The 17,823-nt window shown below is 48.6% G+C and overlaps 6 protein-coding genes across 6 annotated transcripts; 1 reads left to right on the forward strand and 5 right to left on the reverse strand.

Moving 5' to 3' along the window:
* Positions 1 to 525: 525 nt before the first annotated feature.
* On the reverse strand, positions 526 to 2,092 carry BC939DRAFT_438162 (uncharacterized protein). Its single transcript, XM_051553808.1, has 4 exons — positions 1,827 to 2,092; positions 1,219 to 1,584; positions 912 to 1,002; positions 526 to 769 (listed from the first exon to the last, which is right to left on the reverse strand). Exons 1-4 carry the CDS (start codon positions 2,025 to 2,027, stop codon positions 657 to 659), a joined length of 771 nt encoding a protein of 256 aa, XP_051416782.1. The 5' UTR covers positions 2,028 to 2,092; the 3' UTR covers positions 526 to 656.
* A 404-nt stretch (positions 2,093 to 2,496) lies between these two features.
* Positions 2,497 to 3,530, reverse strand: BC939DRAFT_519274 (mitochondrial carrier domain-containing protein; the record flags this gene model as incomplete). The annotated part of the gene is made up of 2 exons (XM_051561190.1): positions 3,249 to 3,530; positions 2,497 to 3,104 (listed from the first exon to the last, which is right to left on the reverse strand). The coding sequence occupies exons 1-2, from the start codon at positions 3,412 to 3,414 to the stop codon at positions 2,497 to 2,499; spliced, it is 774 nt and encodes a 257-aa protein (XP_051416783.1). The 5' UTR covers positions 3,415 to 3,530.
* A 1,774-nt stretch (positions 3,531 to 5,304) lies between these two features.
* On the reverse strand, positions 5,305 to 10,926 carry BC939DRAFT_438168 (uncharacterized protein). The gene is made up of 10 exons (XM_051553809.1): positions 10,355 to 10,926; positions 8,682 to 9,098; positions 8,489 to 8,598; positions 8,237 to 8,358; positions 7,906 to 8,144; positions 7,405 to 7,793; positions 7,142 to 7,283; positions 6,818 to 7,029; positions 6,468 to 6,696; positions 5,305 to 6,370 (listed from the first exon to the last, which is right to left on the reverse strand). Exons 1-10 carry the CDS (start codon positions 10,743 to 10,745, stop codon positions 5,352 to 5,354), a joined length of 3,270 nt encoding a protein of 1,089 aa, XP_051416784.1. The 5' UTR covers positions 10,746 to 10,926; the 3' UTR covers positions 5,305 to 5,351.
* Positions 10,915 to 11,909, reverse strand: BC939DRAFT_225618 (uncharacterized protein). Its single transcript, XM_051550816.1, has one exon. The coding sequence runs from the start codon at positions 11,849 to 11,851 to the stop codon at positions 11,084 to 11,086; it is 768 nt and encodes a 255-aa protein (XP_051416785.1). The 5' UTR covers positions 11,852 to 11,909; the 3' UTR covers positions 10,915 to 11,083.
* A 1,318-nt stretch (positions 11,910 to 13,227) lies between these two features.
* Positions 13,228 to 15,069, forward strand: BC939DRAFT_438170 (uncharacterized protein). The gene is made up of 3 exons (XM_051553810.1): positions 13,228 to 14,045; positions 14,162 to 14,324; positions 14,478 to 15,069. Exons 1-3 carry the CDS (start codon positions 13,683 to 13,685, stop codon positions 15,002 to 15,004), a joined length of 1,053 nt encoding a protein of 350 aa, XP_051416786.1. The 5' UTR covers positions 13,228 to 13,682; the 3' UTR covers positions 15,005 to 15,069.
* On the reverse strand, positions 15,043 to 17,481 carry BC939DRAFT_225745 (uncharacterized protein). The gene is made up of 4 exons (XM_051550817.1): positions 17,095 to 17,481; positions 16,433 to 16,947; positions 15,922 to 16,105; positions 15,043 to 15,824 (listed from the first exon to the last, which is right to left on the reverse strand). The coding sequence occupies exons 1-4, from the start codon at positions 17,179 to 17,181 to the stop codon at positions 15,081 to 15,083; spliced, it is 1,530 nt and encodes a 509-aa protein (XP_051416787.1). The 5' UTR covers positions 17,182 to 17,481; the 3' UTR covers positions 15,043 to 15,080.
* Positions 17,482 to 17,823: the final 342 nt, after the last annotated feature.

Consider the following 17,823-nt stretch of genomic DNA (forward strand, 5'->3'; position numbering starts at 1 on the left):
AGATTTGACGCGATCTAACAGCCCTCAGGCTATCCGTCAAAAAGGTTTCACGTTCTTTGTAGGCAGTGCATGCATGCGTTGATGCCTATACAATCCGCACCTTTTGGCAACTCTCTTACCTTGCAATCCACCTTCATTTCACCAAAGCACACCTTTGATTTTATCAATTCTTCTCCTACGCATCCCCCGACTTTCCCAACAGAACCATGCTACAATGCAAAGCCTGACTTTTATCCCTGACCCCGGATAGTATATGAAGGCTCAGAATGTCCTGCAGGCCCAGGCTCGACAGGTCCAGCACGCTTAGCACGCCTAGCTCGCGCTTTTTTTTTCTAAGCTGCCCCCCCCCCCCCCCCCCCCCCCCTCATCCTAGCGCCGCCATGACTACTATCACCGCCAGTTAGCAAGCGCTGGAGTTATCTCCAAGCTCTTGACATCCAAGGACGATGCCGCGGGGAGGCTCCCAAAGTGAAGAGGGGAGGGAGGATTATAGTGAGATGAAGGAGATATGCCGTTTCGTTGCTCTCGTATTACACATTACTAACAGTTCAACTGTGGGTTGTAGGACTCCAATGAGAGCATTCTGCCTTTTTTTTTATATATACATATATTTTATTTTAAGCATTTTGTTGCTATATGATGAGCTGCCGATCTTCTTACAGCTTGCTGCTCTCGTGGGCAACGGCTGCCTTTTCAAAGAACGAACCCAAGAGGTCCGCGGCCTCCAATCCAGCCTTGAACTGGTCCGGCTGGGTCCAGTCGCCACGTCCTAAATGTTTCACGAAAAAAAAAAAAACCCCCCTCGGTTGCGTTAGAACCAGACCTTCATTTCTTTTAGGAAAAAAAAAAATGAATTAAAAAAAAAAGTGCTGGCATTTGTCGTTGGCTGATCGACGCGTGTGAATGAATACCTCCGGTCCAGCCGTGGTGCATGTTATCGAAACGCTTGTGGAAGGGCTCGATAGGGAAGCCCTTCTGCTTGTTGACCTCGATCAAAGGCAGCTAAAATTCATTCACAAAACGATGTAATTTTTTTTTCCGGTTAAGTCCAAGGGTCCGGAATTTTCGTCACGTCAGAGTATGACAAATCTCGCTTCCCCCAACCCAAAAGGAAAGGTTTTCGTTCACACCCATTCATCCGGTTTTCCAATAACATTTAGCCCCGCTCCATCCTTCTTCGTCGGCTTTTTTTTTTTTTTTTGGTCGGAAACAACTTACCATGTCGGCCTCATCCTTCGACGCGAGAACAATCAAAGGCGCCTTTGAATCCTTGGTCGTCTCCACAGAAAAGAACGAAGGATGGGGTCCACCCGCCGCCAAGAACGTCGAGCCTTCTTCCGAAGCGGCCTTGACGCTCATCAACGCGCCCCAGCACTGTCCAAAGATCGAAACGGACGTGCATCCGTCCTTGTGCAGATCCTCAATGGCCGCCCGGATAATCTCGCCGATATGGTTCTTCTGGTAATCGCCGTTGGCGTGGATCCAGTCCATGACGTTAGGACCCATGGCCTCGGGTGGGATACCACCGTTCTTGAAGAAATCGGGAGCCGAGAGTTGGAAGCCGCCGTGGGACTCGGCGATGCGCTAGATAGTGTGGATAATGAGCAAGGTAGAAGGAGGAGGGGGGGAGGGGTTTTGGAATGGCATAGAAACATAGGGAAAAAAAAATTGTAATGGGCTGTGAGCAAAAGCGAACCGGGTCCACAGATCCATTGAAGTTCTATGCTGGACTTGTCCGCCCGCCCCTCCTTTTTTTTTTTTTTTTTCGAGAAGACATCCATCGATACAATTTCCACTGTCCCTCAGAAAGAACAAGACAAACGTACGTCAAAGAACTGGTAGGTGGTAGGGTGGTAGCCAAAGATATCATAGATGGCGATCAAACCGCGCTTCGATTCCGTGGGTCCGGTGCGATAGGTCGTTCGTTTGTCGCCTGCGATTTCCTTCGTCAGCTCCACCTGCTTGCCCTTGTTGTGCCAGTGAGCCTCCGTTGGGGGGGTGTTGCAGCATGCGGCAGTCAAAGACATCTTTTGTATCGGCTGTTGTGGTGATTGGAACGTGTGAAGCAGAGGAGGTGGAGAGAAGGTGGAGAGGAAGAAAAAGGAAAAAGAAAGAAAGGAAAAAAAAAAAAAAAGGGAAAAAGAAGATGGGGGTTTCTGAATAATTTATGCATTTGGGCAATAGGGTTCGCTTCTCTCATCTTCTTCGCCTCGCAGAAAAAAATAAAATAAATGACTATTTTTCTCCCAAGCGCGTCAGTCAGTTGGTGGGACAAGACGCGTGCATGGTCATCCTACTCATAACAGCTACGCGTCCATCGCTCTACAACCATAACCTCGTAGATCTAACGACGGTTGCCATGCGTCTCCTACCGCCACCCAACGTTTTCATCAGCATGCGCGTTTTTTTTTTTTTTTTTCTTACTGATGTTTTCTTTATTGTTCGCAGTTCAAAATAACTACATCCTCCTCGACCTCCCTCCCACTTCAGCCTTCCTTACTTAACATTAGCCGCCGAGAGCTTGAACGTATCCGAGTTCTTATCCAACCACCTCGACACCCGCTCATACACTGCAAATGTCACCGCCTGCCCTGGTGCGACCCTCAGCACTCGAGGTGTGACACCCTTATAAAAAGCTCTCCAGCCCTCATTCTTCAAAATTCCCTTGTTCACATCCATAAACCTCTCCCACCCACCCAACCCCTCCGGATTCGGCGTCTTCTGGATTCGAGTCTTCACAATATCAATCGGATTGTTCACCAACGGTCCCATCGCGCCCGAGATACATCCAATGATCGCAGATTGGTAACCGGGTAGGTCCTGGATGTTTTGGAGCCGTTGAAGGTAGCCCTTCAGGAAATGGTAGGTCGGGAAATTCGCCGCCTGGTTCGAGGCCTGACGGAGGGATGTGAGACCGACACCTCGGTAGATGGCCGCGAAACCTTCTTCGCGAACGACAGTGTAGGCACAATGGGCTGCGTTGCGGTACTTGGGGATGTCGAGCGGGTCGGCCATGGAGTGGCGTTGAGCCTGAAGACGGATCTTGACCACGTCCATCGGTGTCACCACTAGTACCGCCTCCGTTACTCCTGCCAGCAACCCAGCTACATGAGGAATAACAGGCGTTCAAAAAAAAAAAAAAAAAAGAATATAAGTATATATGATATTTCAAACAGAAAAAAAAGAAAAAGAAAAAGAAAAAAAGTTAGCAATCACTGCCAAGCTGGGCACGATTTGGATGTTGTTACCCCAGAGGTTGTTGAGCTTCCAGGGCGTGCCGTCCTTGGAGACCATCCAGTCCTTATAGAACTGGAAGGTCGTGAATCGGATCGCCATCTTCGGGACAATGCCCGCCGTCACCGCTCCTAGACCCTTGTAAAGCGCCAGTGGAGATTCTTTCCGCACAATCTTCATTCCGACCCCGATAAACGACAAGTTTGCGCCCTAATGTTCGTTCGTTTTCAGAAAGCGAAGATCAACAACAAAAGAAAGATCGCCGTTAGTATGTATTGAGTATCCGATAGTTGATAATAATGTTACATCTTTTTTTTTCTGGGTTGTCATCAACTGGCGCTGTGGACAGGCACAGATCCAAAATCTCGAGGAGGGGGGGGGAGAAGGGAGGCCATTATCCTGTTATATCGCAATGTACTCCAGTTACTGTCCGATCATCTCTAGTGTCTCTTCCACACACACACCCCTGCATTACAGTGGTATCTTTTTTTTTCCGTCCTCCTGGCCAACAGCGTCATATTACCCATCTCTTCATGCAGTACGCCATCAATGTTTCATATGGGTTCCATGTCCATGTCCATGACAATGTCTATGTCAACATCAATGTCCTTGTCCTCGTCCTCGTCCTTGTCCTCGTCCTTGTCCTTGTCAATGTCAATGTCCTTGTTACTGTCTCTAGTCCTCGATTAGTCGAGTCGCGTCGAAATATTATCATTCGTATTGCTCGTAGTATTCGCACATGCAATGGCCACGAGATCCTGCTATGCTATCCACTTCACTAGGGTAAAAAGAAAATAAAGGAGAGGGTGGGAAAGAAACCGCCTAGCATGACTCTCTAGTTTTTTTTTTTTTTTTTTACCTTCTCCCGCTGCTGCTATTGCTCTTGTCGCTATACCGTACCCGTCAAGGACTTCAAACGACTTTTTTTGTCCCAACTCATTCCAAAAAAGAAAAAAGAAACCCCCCCCAGGATGGAATTGACATCTCATCTCTTTCGCATGGCGATTTGCAGAATAAAAAATAAAAAATAAAAAATAAAAAGTTCACACTCCGTCTGCTGTGCGCAAGTGCAAATGAAAAAAACGAAACGAAAACGCTCCCAGACGAACGTTCTCCCTCCACACACACACACACACACACACAGGTAAGTAGGGATATAGGTACATGCACCAAAACTTACAGCTGGGTTCCTGGCAACGTTCTTGGCGAGCTGCATACGGACTTTGATCGTGTCAAGTGGGTGACAAATCAAGGCCTCCATGAACCCGGCCGTCCCTCCAGCGATCAAGTTCACCAATGGTGATTTCTTCTCTCGAGCTGCCATTGTCTTTTCTCTCTCTCTCTCTCTCTCTCTCTCTCTCTTTTGTTATTGTTTGGTTAATTGATTGTTTGGTTGGTAGGTATTGATTGCTCGTGTGAAAGAAACGGTCCAGAACAGAGGAGGAGGTCAAAGTCGAGAGAGAGAGAGTCCTTGCTGGCTTGTTGTTCCAGAGTCGTCCAGTCGAATTCAGTCGGTTCGTCAGTCGGTTCGATGAGAGGATGGGGGAAAACAAAGGAAGAAAAGAAAGAAAGAAAGAGAGAACGGGTGTAGAGGATAGTTGCGAAATGTAGGAGAGGAGAGGGGAGAGTGAGGGGGTAACACGGAAAGGAGAGAGAGAGAGACATCTTGAGAAATGACTCTTTTTCTTCACCCCACACCCTCCCCCCCTTTCCCCGCCTTCTTCCCCTTTCGAATATACGTGCGAGGGGGAACACAAAATAACACCCATGTGAAAGATATATAAATTTACCCTCTCTCTCTCGTTCCCACAAAGACAAAGAACGTCCATCAATCAAGTCAGTATCCATAATGCATCATCTACCAAATTCCACCTGGGCATCGTATCCTATCCATGGGATACTCGACCCCGTCGATGTGTGCCCCCCCCCCATGTACCGCACAGAATCGAGTCCATGGGGCGAAAAAAAGGTCCCTGCCTACTGCATTCAATCCAATATGTACAACCTCGACATTTTCATTCGCGCTATGCACACTCATCGGTCAATTCTTTTCTTTAATGCAAATGCTTGTTTTTTTTTTTTTCTTTTTGTAATCTTACTCTTTCATGACTTTGACTCTACATGCTCGTCACCTCAACAACCCCACTCCTCATGCTTTCCTCCTTCTCCTGCTGCTGGAGCTGTTGTTGCTGATGCTGCGACTGATGTTGGCCATGACCCTGCACAGGTCCCTGCGACCGCCTTCCCGGAGATCGATGGCTCCTCGAATTCGTCTTCTCTTCCCCTCCTCCTTGCTGAATCATAGGTGAGACCGGTCTACTGCCTGCCCTACTTCCCGGTCGACTGCTGTGCCTGCTTCCAGGTCGGCTCCCAGGTCGGCTCCCTGGCCTGCTTCCTGGCCTGCTTCCTGCCTTTAATCCTTCTCCGGACACCGGCACAGATAGCGTGTTACCAGCCGTTGTCGATGTAACCGTTCGGACCCGCGAACTTGGTTCCCGAGGACGAGAATTCGTGTTGGATTGCTGACCTTGGCCTTGACCTTGAACCTGACCCTGACCCTGACCCTGTCCACGGCCATGATAATTTAACGACCTGGGCCGGCTCTCCTGACTGCTGCTTCTTGAACCCACAGCACTATCAGCTGTCACAGCCTTTGATCTCGTCGTTGATGTTCTTGGCCGAGGAATCGAGCTCACGTTTGCTGCCATCTCCAGCGACGCACTCGTGCTCGCATTCACGCCATTTGCTTGCCTTGTACTCGTGCTCACTGCATGCACCTTCACAGAAACATTGACCTCCGACCTTATGCTTTGCTGGTTCTCTTCCATTTCTGATCCACGGTGCTGCTGTGGAGTCCTCGTGCCTGATTTCTGGGCCCCATCCTTGGGTGTCACCCTTCCATTTGCACTCCTAACTCTGCCATGGTTCCTTCTTGAACCCGAGGAAGCCAGTGCCAACTTCTGAGCCTGATCCGTTTCATCTTCACTGTGAGCGTTGCTCTCGGTCGTAACAGTGTTGGTAGTGGAGGCGTTGATAGCCATCGTGAACACCCCGCCTCCGTTCTTCAGATACTCTGTCTTGCGATCCTGCCAGATCTGGTGGTTGATCTGAAGGTATTCGACACAATATCCCATTTCTAAAGAATAAACACAAGTACCATATAGAGATTAGCATACGAATGCAGCTAAAAAAAAACTCACCATCAACTTGCCACATATGCCAGTGTATCATACCTGGAATCATATCCCTGACGCTGCTGAACAAAGGCATAGCAAAGCCGTGAATGAAACCCAGCTGCGAATCAATCTGCATACCGCGATCATTCGCTAGACTCTTGGTTGATCCAGCAGGAACCGACTGAGATCCAGAGCACACCGCCATCTCCTTCTCAATGTCCGCTTGGTTGCACATCTCCTGCAACAACACAGTCGACCATCGCTCCGCAACATGGAATGGTCTCGACTATAATATTCAAGTGAGAAATTGAACATTGCACCAACATATTATTAGTCCACCAGACAAGAGGGAAAAAATAAAGAAGGTATATAAGGCTTTGCGCAGAAAAACAATCAGATCAACTTACGGCATTGCTGATGTCGGCACACTTGATAAGCGAGCCGCAAAGGACTAATCGCTCCTGCTCATCAATGCTTGCCTGGTTTGGCTTGGGCACATTGCCGCCTGGCAAACCCCGCATACGAAGACGTTCTGTCTGTTCCTTGATCTTGCCAACATAGTCAAAGTGAAGTCCCATGTCCGTGGCGAGAATCGTACTTACGACCATCTTCCTGAACTCTGTGTACCAGTACATCAAACCAAATGATATCCGTGTTAGTCAACATGTATTGCCATCGCTTCAAATATACACGCACGGCATCGGTGTTTGGCCACCAAAGCATATACGTACCCATGAACTTGCGGTTCTGAGAGTCCACATCAAAGCATTCAAAGCCATGCTTCTTCATGACCTGGAAGAGTGCCATTGAGTGAAAACTCTCAAGAACAGAACGATCATTGTAGATCTGAGCCAATGGGGTATGCGCATTAACCTATAAAAAAAACGAAATAAAAATCAGAGAAAAAAGTTGAGTGTCACATTCTTTTATTCTGCTCAGCAGAATAGTGCAAGCATTCCCTGCGACCGTGGAAACCGTGGAAAATGGAGCTTACCAAAAACATGTTATTCACACCCGGGTGTCCTACATCGTGACCGATGCTGGCGACAATAAGCGCAAAGATATCCTCAGGTCGCAAGAAATCCTGGACCCGAAGTGGCGATGGAGCACTCTCTTCAGTGTTAGTAGCATCATTGCTATCCATGGGTATAGTCGCCGATGATTCGTTTGCCTCTGACTCTTGCTGCATGTCGTTGGTGTCGCTGTCATGACCCTTCGCCTGAGGCAGGGAAGTGTAGCCGTTTCCAGTCTGTGGAAGCTTGCCCATCCTGCAGAGAAAATAAAATGTTGCCTGGAGAACATCGACCGCATGTGCAAAGTTGTGGTATGGATTTGATCGATGATACGAATCACGCAGTCCGATCACGAAACGATGAAGCAAGTCTAGATAGTTTCGTGCAAATAATGCCAGAGAATAAGGGAAATCTTAGCTGCCGCTCAGAAGGTCCGCAAGCACCCCAATCCGGGATAACTCAAGAAAGCAGCCTCCACTTACGTTCAGGAATGTTCAAGTCTCCCAGGCCCTCCAGCTTCATGACCTCCTGAATGACAATCACCACGCACCGCATCAGATCGTCCTCACACAAATCGTGTGGATGGAAATCCCATGAGAGAAGTCGGTGCTTGAGCTGCTCAACACGCTCCTGTGCAGCATAAGATGACATGGAGGGAAAGTCGTGAACAGACATTTTGCTTGGAGCGGGGCAGTAATGACTGATCAATATATCGGATAGCCTAGAACATAGAGCAATGAAACAAGTCAGTAAAGATGGGACAACTGTCGGTAGTTGGAAAAGGGCCAAAGAGCGAGGCAAAACGATCATCACCATTGATCTTTCAAAAACACGTCTCGAAGCCGGGTATGACTGGGCAGCGCGAGCGCGTTCTTCTGGGTAGTGTATCTGGGGATCGTGACAGCGGTCCTGTATTTGCTATAGCGGTGCGCATTCTATATCGCAGCGCGAATTTTTTTTTTAGAGACATTGTTCTCGGGTTAGATCCAGCAGACCGATGGCGAAATCGTAGGCGAATGAATAGCGACTGCAGAGGTCTGTGCCATTTGCGAATCCGCAACTCACCAAAAACAATGTTTTCGCGACCTGCTCCTCAATTGGCTTCAGTAAGACATCTGCTACGCCCAAGTTGAACAACTCCAGAATCCTGTCTTGAGATGTAGTTGAGCTGATAGCTGTAAATAGTGAGAAAGATAAACATTAGATACGAACCTGAGAGCGAGTAAGAAAAATTGATACCTTGTCCACAAGCACATACCGACGGGAACAACATGGCGCAGAGTGCCCTTGGCGAGTCCTTGCAGCACTGTCTCCAAAAAGTCCAAGCCGCACAGAGAGTCCTCCAAACCATTTTGCATGGGCTGCCTGCTGTGCGCGCGACGTCCTCGCTGCTGTGATCCCTTGGATGTTGTACCATCGCCGGTTGCCCTCGAGTGGCGCTGACCGTTGGCCTGCAGCAGTTTTGTGCCCGAGTCCACTGGTCCACCATTATGGTTGCCCACATTCTTCTGGGATGTTGGGCGACGCAGACGAGTTGAATAAGATCCAGATGAATTGAATGCTGTGAGCTCGAGCTCTGTGTCGACGTCCACGAGCAGTATCAATGGTCGAGATTCCGTTGGAGGGCGGTGTTCGAGAAGGGTTAGGGCTGCTTCAAACGTTGCGGCAGTCAAGACTATTTTCAAAAAAAAAAAAAAAAAAAAAAAAAAAAGGTCAGTCCACTGATCTGTTCGATTAGGGTTATGTCAGTGAGTCCTTCCCGTTGTGCTGGAGGCGCGTGTCTCCCCAAATGAATCATCCTGTGCCCCTTCTTTCGCCCACATGCGCAACGTCTGGCCACGTTTACGAAAGCATAAGAAACAACAAAGCGCCCAAGAAAGGTAAGCGTAGGATATCGATAACAGAACGAAAATATGAAAAGAAAAAAAAAGAATGAAAAACCACACAGTGGATAATGGAGTTGGAGAAAAAAGGAAGCAGATGCAGGCACAACATCAACATCAGCATCAACATCAGTAATAACAAACAAGAGCTCAATGCGTCGGCGCTTTGGTGCAATGTATAATCAACAGAAGGTCGAGAAGATAGGGGCAAGAAGCAGTGCAGAGACGGGGCCCTTCAGTCCAGACTGACCAGACTGAACCGTCCAAATTCCGCGGTGCTAATCCGACACTAGTGGACAAGCACCACACACACAAATCAAACCCCATAATTCGGCACACAGACATGGCCAGCACTTCCCACAACAGAACGCAACCCAAGACAAGAAAATACCCATGCACCCTTTTTTTTTTTTTAGGTTGTTCCTCACTGTATCCATTTAGTAAAGGCTCATGAAACGGCCTCTTCGTTTTTTTTTCTTTGCCTCAGTGGATCCATGGGGAAGGAACGAAAAAGGAGGCGTAAAGAGTGTCAGGACCGAGTTGTGAGCGATAAAAATAAGGACCAGCCAGGTGTCCTCCCCATCCCCTCCTCTCAATCTTCCCGCGCGCTCTTACTCTATCCTTGTCTCCGTTCTCCTGCGGTTTTGGAGCAACGTAGGCCAAAAGAGGAAAGTCGTCCTCGAGTTTGTGCCATTCTCCATTCAGTTTGCTCACACTTATCTGGTCGAATCACTGTGCCCTGCAGTTTAGCAGGCACAACAAAGAAAAAGAGTAAAGGGAGCGCATATACACCAATTGCAGAAAGGGGAGGGGGATAAGTAGCGCGAAGAATAGCGAATGAAAAAAAGGCAGCAAGAGCAACAACTAAAGAAACGAAGGATAGAGGGACAAATAATGCGACAAAGGGAAGGCGAGAGTAAAGGGCACCTGCACGTTTTTTTCATATTACTGCTGAACGCAAGTCCGCCATGTTTTTTTTGTTGTTGTTGTCATATGAACTATAGGGCCATAATACCAATTTGTAAGAGGCCAGGTCATATTCCGTTACCTTTTAATCCGGCGAGGCGTAATATTGAGGCCAGAGAGCCGGCGCCGTCGCTAGACCGAGACTCTGAACGTGAACGGGAGGTAGATGGGGTTGACTTTGACTTTGACCGTGAGGAGCGGTGATTCTTCCTAGGTGGGGACAGGCGTGAGGAGGATGTAGAGGAGACATGAGAGGCACTGGATGTCGCGGTTGTTGCGGTGGATGTGGAGGAGGAGGAGGAGATGGAGTGGGACGAGGTGTTGCTGAGGGTCTCTGAGTGATGGGATGCTTCCTGGTGCTGCTGCTGTTGTTGTTGTTGTTGTTGCTGTTTTGATGGCAGAGCGGGGAGGTGATGATGGGTATCGAATGAGGAAGGGCCGATGAGGAGGACCAGGTACTCTGTGGGCTCCATGGTGGACAGGCCGATTTGTATTGTATAGCAGGGGGGAGAAGGAAAAAGAGGGAGGGAAGGAGAGGGAGAGGGAAAAGGGTCAGAGGAGGACTATAGCGAGGAGGAAGAGAAGAGGAAGAAGAAGAGGAGGAGAGGGGGAGGAAGGCCAGTTAAGAGAATGAACGAGATGCTGTAAAGAGAGAAAGAGAAAGAGAGAACGAGAGAACGAGAGAGAAAGAGAAAAGGAGGGAGAGTCAGGACACAATCCAGAAAAGCAGTGGGATGAGTGAGGTGCGAATGTGGTTGCAATGAGTGTATGGAGTGTGTGTGCGAAGTGTGTATGTATGTAGTACGAGGGACTAGAGGGGAAAACAGTTGGCAGGTGGAATGAAAACGTGAGTTGAGCAGAGTTGGGTCGAGAGAGTGCAGCGGAGAAGTCTATGTTGCGAGTATAAAAATAAAACGAATAAGCAAAGTGGTGGTTTGTCTGCGTGAGAGTGAGAAGTGAGAAGTGATCCTCTGCCAGCAGTTGGATTCGATTCAATTGGATTCAATGGTGGTCGCGATGGCGATGGTGATGGCGATGGTGATGAGAAGAAGAGGGGGAAAAAAAAAAAGAAAAAAGAATCAGACTGCGAGGAGGAGCGGAAGGGAGGAAATGAAAGGGGAAAGGGGAAAGGGGAAAAGAGAGGGAAGGAGAAGAAAGAAAGAAAGAAAGAAAGAAAGAGAGAGAAAGAGAGAGAGAAAAGAGAGAGGATGTTGGTGCCTTCCTGTTCCTCATCCTCACCTCTTCCCTCATATGGCCACACTGCACCCATATAGCCCATAAACACAAACAACAGACACCGCCAGCAAAGTGCAAGTCGCAAGCCGATCAAAATGATCAGAATCACTGCCCAACGGTCTTTGCCTCGTGGCAAGAGAGATCTTCCATGAGGGGATTGCAAAAGTTGATCCAGCAGCAAGCAAACCAATGAGCGGCGGTAGTGGTGATTGGCGATAGTAGTAATAAAATTGCTGTTATTGTTGTTGCTGCTGTTGTTGTTGTTGTTGTTGTTGTTGTTGTTGCTGCTGTTGTTATTGTTGTTGTTGGCGAATGTGGGAATCCTGATCCCTCTTTGGATCATCCTCTGCCTCCACGCCTGTTTCTCTCTTCTGTTTCTGTTATTATTGCTTCCTTCGGATCCCCAGCACGTTGTTGTAATCGAATCGATTTATGAACCTCTAATCCAAATCGGGACGGGGGACAAAGGGAAAGGGTCTTTTCTTTCACTCGCTCCTCGGCTCCTCGCTCCTCGATCAATTAACATTCTTATTTCTTTTATTTTTAATTTTTGAAATATTGGAGTATCGCATGCACCATCCGCTCCAGGTACCATGTCCAACCAACTACAACAGCCAGCAAAAAACATCCAAACAAGTGTGTACTTTAGGGCTATGCTGCACTATAGGCAAAAAACGTGTGTTCATTTCCCACCTTGCTTTTGTACACAAGTGTACTTGCTTGTGAAATGAAAAAGCACACAAGTCATCCCGCACACACATACAATCTCTATCTCTCTCTCTCATGTGCCACCAAACTGAACTGACCTGAACTGAACTTTGGAATTGAACTGAATAGAACTGAATAGAACTGAATTGAGCAGGATTGATCTGGTGCCTGCCACTGGGAAGAAAACAGAAGAACCGGGAGCAATGGGTACCACCAACCCAAAAAGATATGAACTGATGGAAGCAATTGCTCTTTTCTTTACTTTATCCTATTCATAAAAATATCATCCTCGCCACGCCCCATGCCCACCCTGGCCCTGGCTCCGGCCCCTGTCAACGCTCACTCCGCCCAGCCCGCTTGACCGACTCCGACCAAGAATGAAAAAAAAAAAGATGGAACACTAATTTGAGCCCTCTCATTCCACTCCTCAGTCGCCTCTCTCCTCTCCTCTCCTCTCTCCTCTCTCTCTGTTCGCTTACTTTCTTTGTAATAGGAAATGATAGCATCATTCAATCACACACCATCCTCCTACTGTCGCTCTCTGCGCGTGTTGTACGTATTGTACGTGTTGGATGTTCACTCATGGGCAGATGACAGAGAGATCAGAGAGATTGAGAACGAAAGTGAACTTATTAAAGAAAAAAAATGCTGCTTTGAGCGAGAAACACCCTTGGAATACCTTGGAGAAGGATGATATGTGCGAATGAAGCGAGGGAGATAAATGGTATTTAGATGTAGTTCTTTACTTTTTTGATTGATTTCCGAGAGAACGAGTCCTGGGCGGTTGGTACTGCTATAGACGGTTGTATGAGCAGGAGGATGGTCGAAGTGAAAGATACAAGTGCAGGAGTGATCGTGAAGGTGTGAGTGTGGTTGGAGCGTAGGGATGAAGAAGTAAGCAGCAACAGAATGTAGTATGCAGTGGGTACGTGTGTGAAAGAAAGGGGGGGGAAAGATGAAATGAAGGAAGGGGAGGGGGAGGGGGAATGTGCATCGCATTGTGCCGTTGCACCGCGTCCGTTGCGTTTTCTTTATTTGTTCCCAGACAATTTTATTATTATTTTATGCTCCATCTCTTCTCTCTTCACTTTTCTGTCCCGTATCTTTTTGTGTATCCATGAGTTCTTTAGCTGACGACGGAAACAAAGGAAAAAGAAAAAAAAAGAAAAAACAAGATGGAGTGGCAGAGCAACTCTTTTTGAACCAAAGAACTAGAGCCGAGAGCAAGAACAGGAACAAACAACCTCTGAAAAGGTTCATGGCCACTACCAAGATAATCAACTCGCGCATGGGGTACTTATAGAGATGCCTCCCTGGCCCGCGTTCAGCAGCACGCGAAGGTGCGCCCAATATTGGCCTGGGACATCTTCCCCCTCCTCCTTCCTTTCCTCGCGACGCGCGACGCGACGCGTCAAATCCATCCTGTTTCAGTTTCGTGTTCGTGTTTCTTCCTCACAAACACGAACATGTCCACCCTGTCCCCCCTGCTCTTCCTCTCCCGGCGACGTGTGTGCTGCCACAAAAATACAGCCTCCGCATTCATCTTGAGCCAGCGTGTTCATTCCACCATCCTTCCATCCTTTCCATTCCTTCCATCTCCCCCATCCCAACGCACCATGCTCTTCAGCTCCGCAGACATCTCCCTTTGGGAATCCGTTCTTGTGCAGTACGACGAGGCTCTACAACTCCACGTTACCAGCAAAAAGGACGATTCCCTATTGGACCTCGACCATTGGTACCAAACCACTCTACCCTCCCTCCTCGTATCCCGCCAACCCAAATGGATTGATTCCAAAGAGCTTTGTCAGCTCATGTCTTGGAAACTCAAGGTTCGATTCTTATTCTCGCTTTCCAAAAAGTCTGCTGAGCTGAATTAGAGATATGATTGTAATGATTAACACCCGGATACATATGTCTTTCCTACGGTGTGGCGATCCCATATCAGCGAGGCAAGTTTCGTCCGAGCCTCGCAAAATTGGCAGCGTCGAATGCAGACAAGGACGTGAAGCGTATCAGTCAGGAGGCCTTCCAACTCCTTTCCTCAGATCTGAAGACTGCCATCACCAAAATGGCTGAACTCAAAGGCGTCGGTCCCGCCACTGCTTCAGGTACGTACAGGTCCATTGTTCGTTGTCTGCCTGAAAGCCTGAAAAGGAGCATTTATTTCGCGATACTGCTTTTGGGTATCTCTAACCCAACAACGCTTACCTTTTTTTTTTTTTTTTTTTTTTTTTTTTTCCCCGATCTGTGAAACACGGCAGCCATATTGTGTGCAGGTGCCCCCGCAAAAGTACCCTTCATGGCCGACGAAACCATGGACTCGGTCCCCGGACTCGGCACCATCGCCTACACGATCCCATATTACATCAAGTTCGCGACCAAAGTCATTGAAAAGGCTGCAGAGCTTAAGAAAAAAGGATCCACCATCGTCGATTCTCCTCATCTCGTCGAGAAGGCCCTTTGGACTGAATTTATGCTCAACAAATATGGAATTCAGAGAAAGATCGCTGGATCATCATCGACATCAGCACGAGTATCAGCACCAGCCTCAACACAGGAAAGAAAAGAAAGCAATGCCACCAAGGCAGCAACAAAGGAAGATGGCAGCAGTAGCAACAAGAACAGCAAACGAAAGGCAGAGGAGATAGACGCAAAGGCCACAGGAACAGGAATCAAGCATCAGAAACAGACATCTGCATCCGCAATGAAGACCAAATCCTCAACAACACCAGCATCAACACCAGCGCCAGCGGCAGGAGTGAGGCGATCCGCTCGTAGTCGATCATAAAAGCATGGAATACTAATTGGTACACCATAGCGATCTTGTAAAAATACACGTGTTTCTTTATTACAACATATCTGATCTACTCCTGAGGGGCCATGCTCAGCACAACAATATCGCCTTTGCTTGTCCCTATCACGATCACATCCTCATCCACATCCATAAAGGACGGCTTCAGTCCGCAGGTCTCCAAATACTGTGTAATCTCATCCACCTGGCTCGTCAAAACAATCTCTGACATTTCAGTCGTCATCACCCTGGTACCTTCTCCAATGATCTCTGGTGTCCCCACTGGATCCATATAGACATCATTTCCTTCCGCATTCGCATTCTGCTCCTGCTGCTGCTGCTGCTCTCGTTCTTCATGTTGCAGCTGTTGCTGTTGATGAGACCGCACGGCTGAATATCGTGAGACTGTCGGACACACCCGAATCGCGCCATTCAGCGAAGGACGATCCGCATTCGTTGTCAGTACATGAGGATGGTTACCCCCGATTGCGATCGAGGTAATCGTCGAGATTGGCGGGACTTTCGTCTTGTGAATATGTGGCGCTTTCAACAGGTTCGGTGGGAGCTCGCGGCGTGTATCGATCATAAATTGTTTGTTAGGAGATTTATAAAGCGGTTCCCACTCCAGATGAAGAAGATGTCGATCCGTTAGGAGAATGAGGGACCGGATGTGGAAGACGCAGCAGAATGTGCGGGCGCTGTTTGAGATTGGTAATGTACTCGATAGTAAGACTGCCAGGGTGTCGATCGAGAGGATCCGGATGAAATGTCCTGTGGCAATTATTAGAGTGTCGTTCTGGATGTAGATATCTTGGAGCTGCTCAAGAAAATGGAGCAGACAAAGTAGACACGCTGGATTAGCCCCTGCATCTGGATTGTAGATAGAAATCGTCACTAAAGATGACAATTGTTACCGTTTCTCCTGCAAGTGGCTCTGTCGATCTGAGGACGTTGCCTGTATGAAAGTCCACGATGTCGATCTGGCAATCCCTCCTGCCCAGGACAAGGTACTCATCGCTCATAGTCATGCAGCTCACCTCGGTCGCGGATGAACTGTGGATCAACGCCTTTGTCCTGAGATCCCAGATTCGACAGATCCTATGACATGGAGGATAACAGGGATCGACAGTATCAGTTAGTTACATATGCAACCTGGAACAGCCAGAAAACAGGTTTGTGCTCCGTCGATCTATCTGGGAGTATGCAGTTTTTGCTCGTCGTCCTGCTTGCTCCGTGCTTTGCATAATCTGCGTTATTCCTCTGAATCATAATGCAACCAAGCCAACCGAGCCGCCGTACCGTACTCATTCCATGACATAATGTGCGCAGACAGATAAGCACACAAATAACCAGTCCTTCCTTCCCCCCTCCCCCCCTGCACTACGCCCATTTCATAGAGAGCACCAACTTTGCCCAATCACTTACCCAGACTTGGAGACGACGGTCATAACCATGGCAACGGCACTAAAGTCCAGCAATTGAATTGGTCCCACGGCCGCATCGACTAGATCCTCACACTCATATGTCTTCGTATTCCACACCGCGACTTGTCCAAACATATCCCCTGACAATAACTTTCCTGCCTTGATGCGCAGACGCACGATCCCACCCCGATGGACCTTGAGCGTAAAGAGGGACTGGATGTGTCCATTCGACCAATTGCGGTCAGAAATGATTCGTGTCCGGCACTCTTGTTTCCAGTCCCTTTGCGGTACGAGATGTTGGCCTTCTGGGAGCGACGGTGCTGTGAAGGCTGTTGAGGAGGGTGACGGCGATACTGCTGAGGATGTTGATGTGGGTGCTGGAGTGAAGAATCTCAGGGAAGAAGACGACGAGGTCGAGGAAGGGATTGTTGGGATGGCGAATTCGCGTTCATGCTCGAGAAAGACGTTTTTCCAGAGAGATTGGTCGACTGTGATCCAGTACCATTGCCTCGAGACCTATGAAGTATTTCAAGGGAGCAAACGAGCGAGCGAACGAACGAGCGAACGACGGGTTGGGTTAGACGGATTCGTGCAGCTGAACTCTGGGTTATGGAATTATGATTTGTAAGGCTGTTTGTTGGCTGGAATGAGCGTCGCCCTTACGCGTTGACATCTTGCTAGGTCATGAATGTCGAGGTTGTTGAGAATCTGCTGTGCAATCTCGACCGGTGCCCGTGAGAGAATGTCCATGGGATGAATGACCAACTAGCGAAGCGACTCGAATCGGGAGGAAGGGACAGAAGCGGCAGAGTTGTTTTCGAGGGGAGCGTAGCTGCGGCGGCGAAGGGTGGTGGTGATGGTGGCAAAGAGTGAAGAGAGGGGTGGAGCCAAGAGAAAAGAGTCGACAGAAAGAGTACGACGGTGTGGAGGGAATGGTAGACGTGGAGTCTACAGAGTGATGACAGTGAGAGCCAAAGCGCAATTGGGGGGGTGTTATTCCTCCGCTTACAAACAGTTGCGGCGTATGACTCGCCTTGTGCGAGTGTGGTTCGCGACCGTGTCTGTGCTTCTCGCCCCAATAGCCATTCCCGTAGACATCAACCGGCACTCCGTCCTCGTCGCCTTGTTGCAGCAGTACCAAGACACAGGTCCCCCGGTTACCAGCAACCAGAGGGGAGAACATTGTGTATCCCAATGGTCTCCACCCTCAAACCCGACCCGATGGTTCGCACTAGACATGCCTTGTGCTCTCAATCTGAGAAAGCCTCTTATGCATCGCCCAGATTGAAACCCCCACGGGGAGAACAAAGAACGCTGTAGCCATGTGAATAAGTGCGTCATGTTTGTCCCTCATAGATCCGATTGCGGTAGACATTTGTGGTGAATACTCGC

This window comes from Gamsiella multidivaricata (assembly GCF_025024155.1).
Source record: "Gamsiella multidivaricata strain RSA 2152 chromosome Unknown BC939scaffold_5, whole genome shotgun sequence".
Lineage (NCBI taxonomy): Eukaryota > Fungi > Mortierellomycota > Mortierellomycetes > Mortierellales > Mortierellaceae > Gamsiella > Gamsiella multidivaricata.

Bases quoted from the DNA above. Each gene is read 5' to 3' on its own strand.
- BC939DRAFT_438162 (XM_051553808.1), bottom strand. From the start codon at position 2,027: ATGTCTTTGACTGCCGCATGCTGCAACACCCCCCCAACGGAGGCTCAC. The intron at 1,585-1,826 runs GTACGTTTGTCT...CACACTATCTAG, and splicing joins CCACCTACCAGTTCTTTGAC to CGCATCGCCGAGTCCCACGG. The intron at 770-911 runs GTATTCATTCAC...TGAAACATTTAG, and splicing joins GCACCACGGCTGGACCGGAG to GACGTGGCGACTGGACCCAG.
- BC939DRAFT_438168 (XM_051553809.1), bottom strand. From the start codon at position 10,745: ATGGAGCCCACAGAGTACCTGGTCCTCCTCATCGGCCCTTCCTCATTC. The intron at 8,359-8,488 runs GTGAGTTGCGGA...GCTGCGATATAG, and splicing joins TCGCGAAAACATTGTTTTTG to AATGCGCACCGCTATAGCAA. The intron at 8,145-8,236 runs GTGATGATCGTT...TCTATGTTCTAG, and splicing joins GTGTTTTTGAAAGATCAATG to GCTATCCGATATATTGATCA.
- BC939DRAFT_225618 (XM_051550816.1), bottom strand. From the start codon at position 11,851: ATGATCCAAAGAGGGATCAGGATTCCCACATTCGCCAACAACAACAAT.
- BC939DRAFT_438170 (XM_051553810.1), top strand. From the start codon at position 13,683: ATGTCCACCCTGTCCCCCCTGCTCTTCCTCTCCCGGCGACGTGTGTGC. The intron at 14,046-14,161 runs GTTCGATTCTTA...ATCCCATATCAG, and splicing joins TCATGTCTTGGAAACTCAAG to CGAGGCAAGTTTCGTCCGAG. The intron at 14,325-14,477 runs GTACGTACAGGT...GAAACACGGCAG, and splicing joins CGGTCCCGCCACTGCTTCAG to CCATATTGTGTGCAGGTGCC.
- BC939DRAFT_225745 (XM_051550817.1), bottom strand. From the start codon at position 17,181: ATGGACATTCTCTCACGGGCACCGGTCGAGATTGCACAGCAGATTCTC. The intron at 16,948-17,094 runs GTAAGGGCGACG...AATACTTCATAG, and splicing joins ACCTAGCAAGATGTCAACGC to GTCTCGAGGCAATGGTACTG. The intron at 15,825-15,921 runs GTAACAATTGTC...TTTCTTGAGCAG, and splicing joins AGCCACTTGCAGGAGAAACG to CTCCAAGATATCTACATCCA.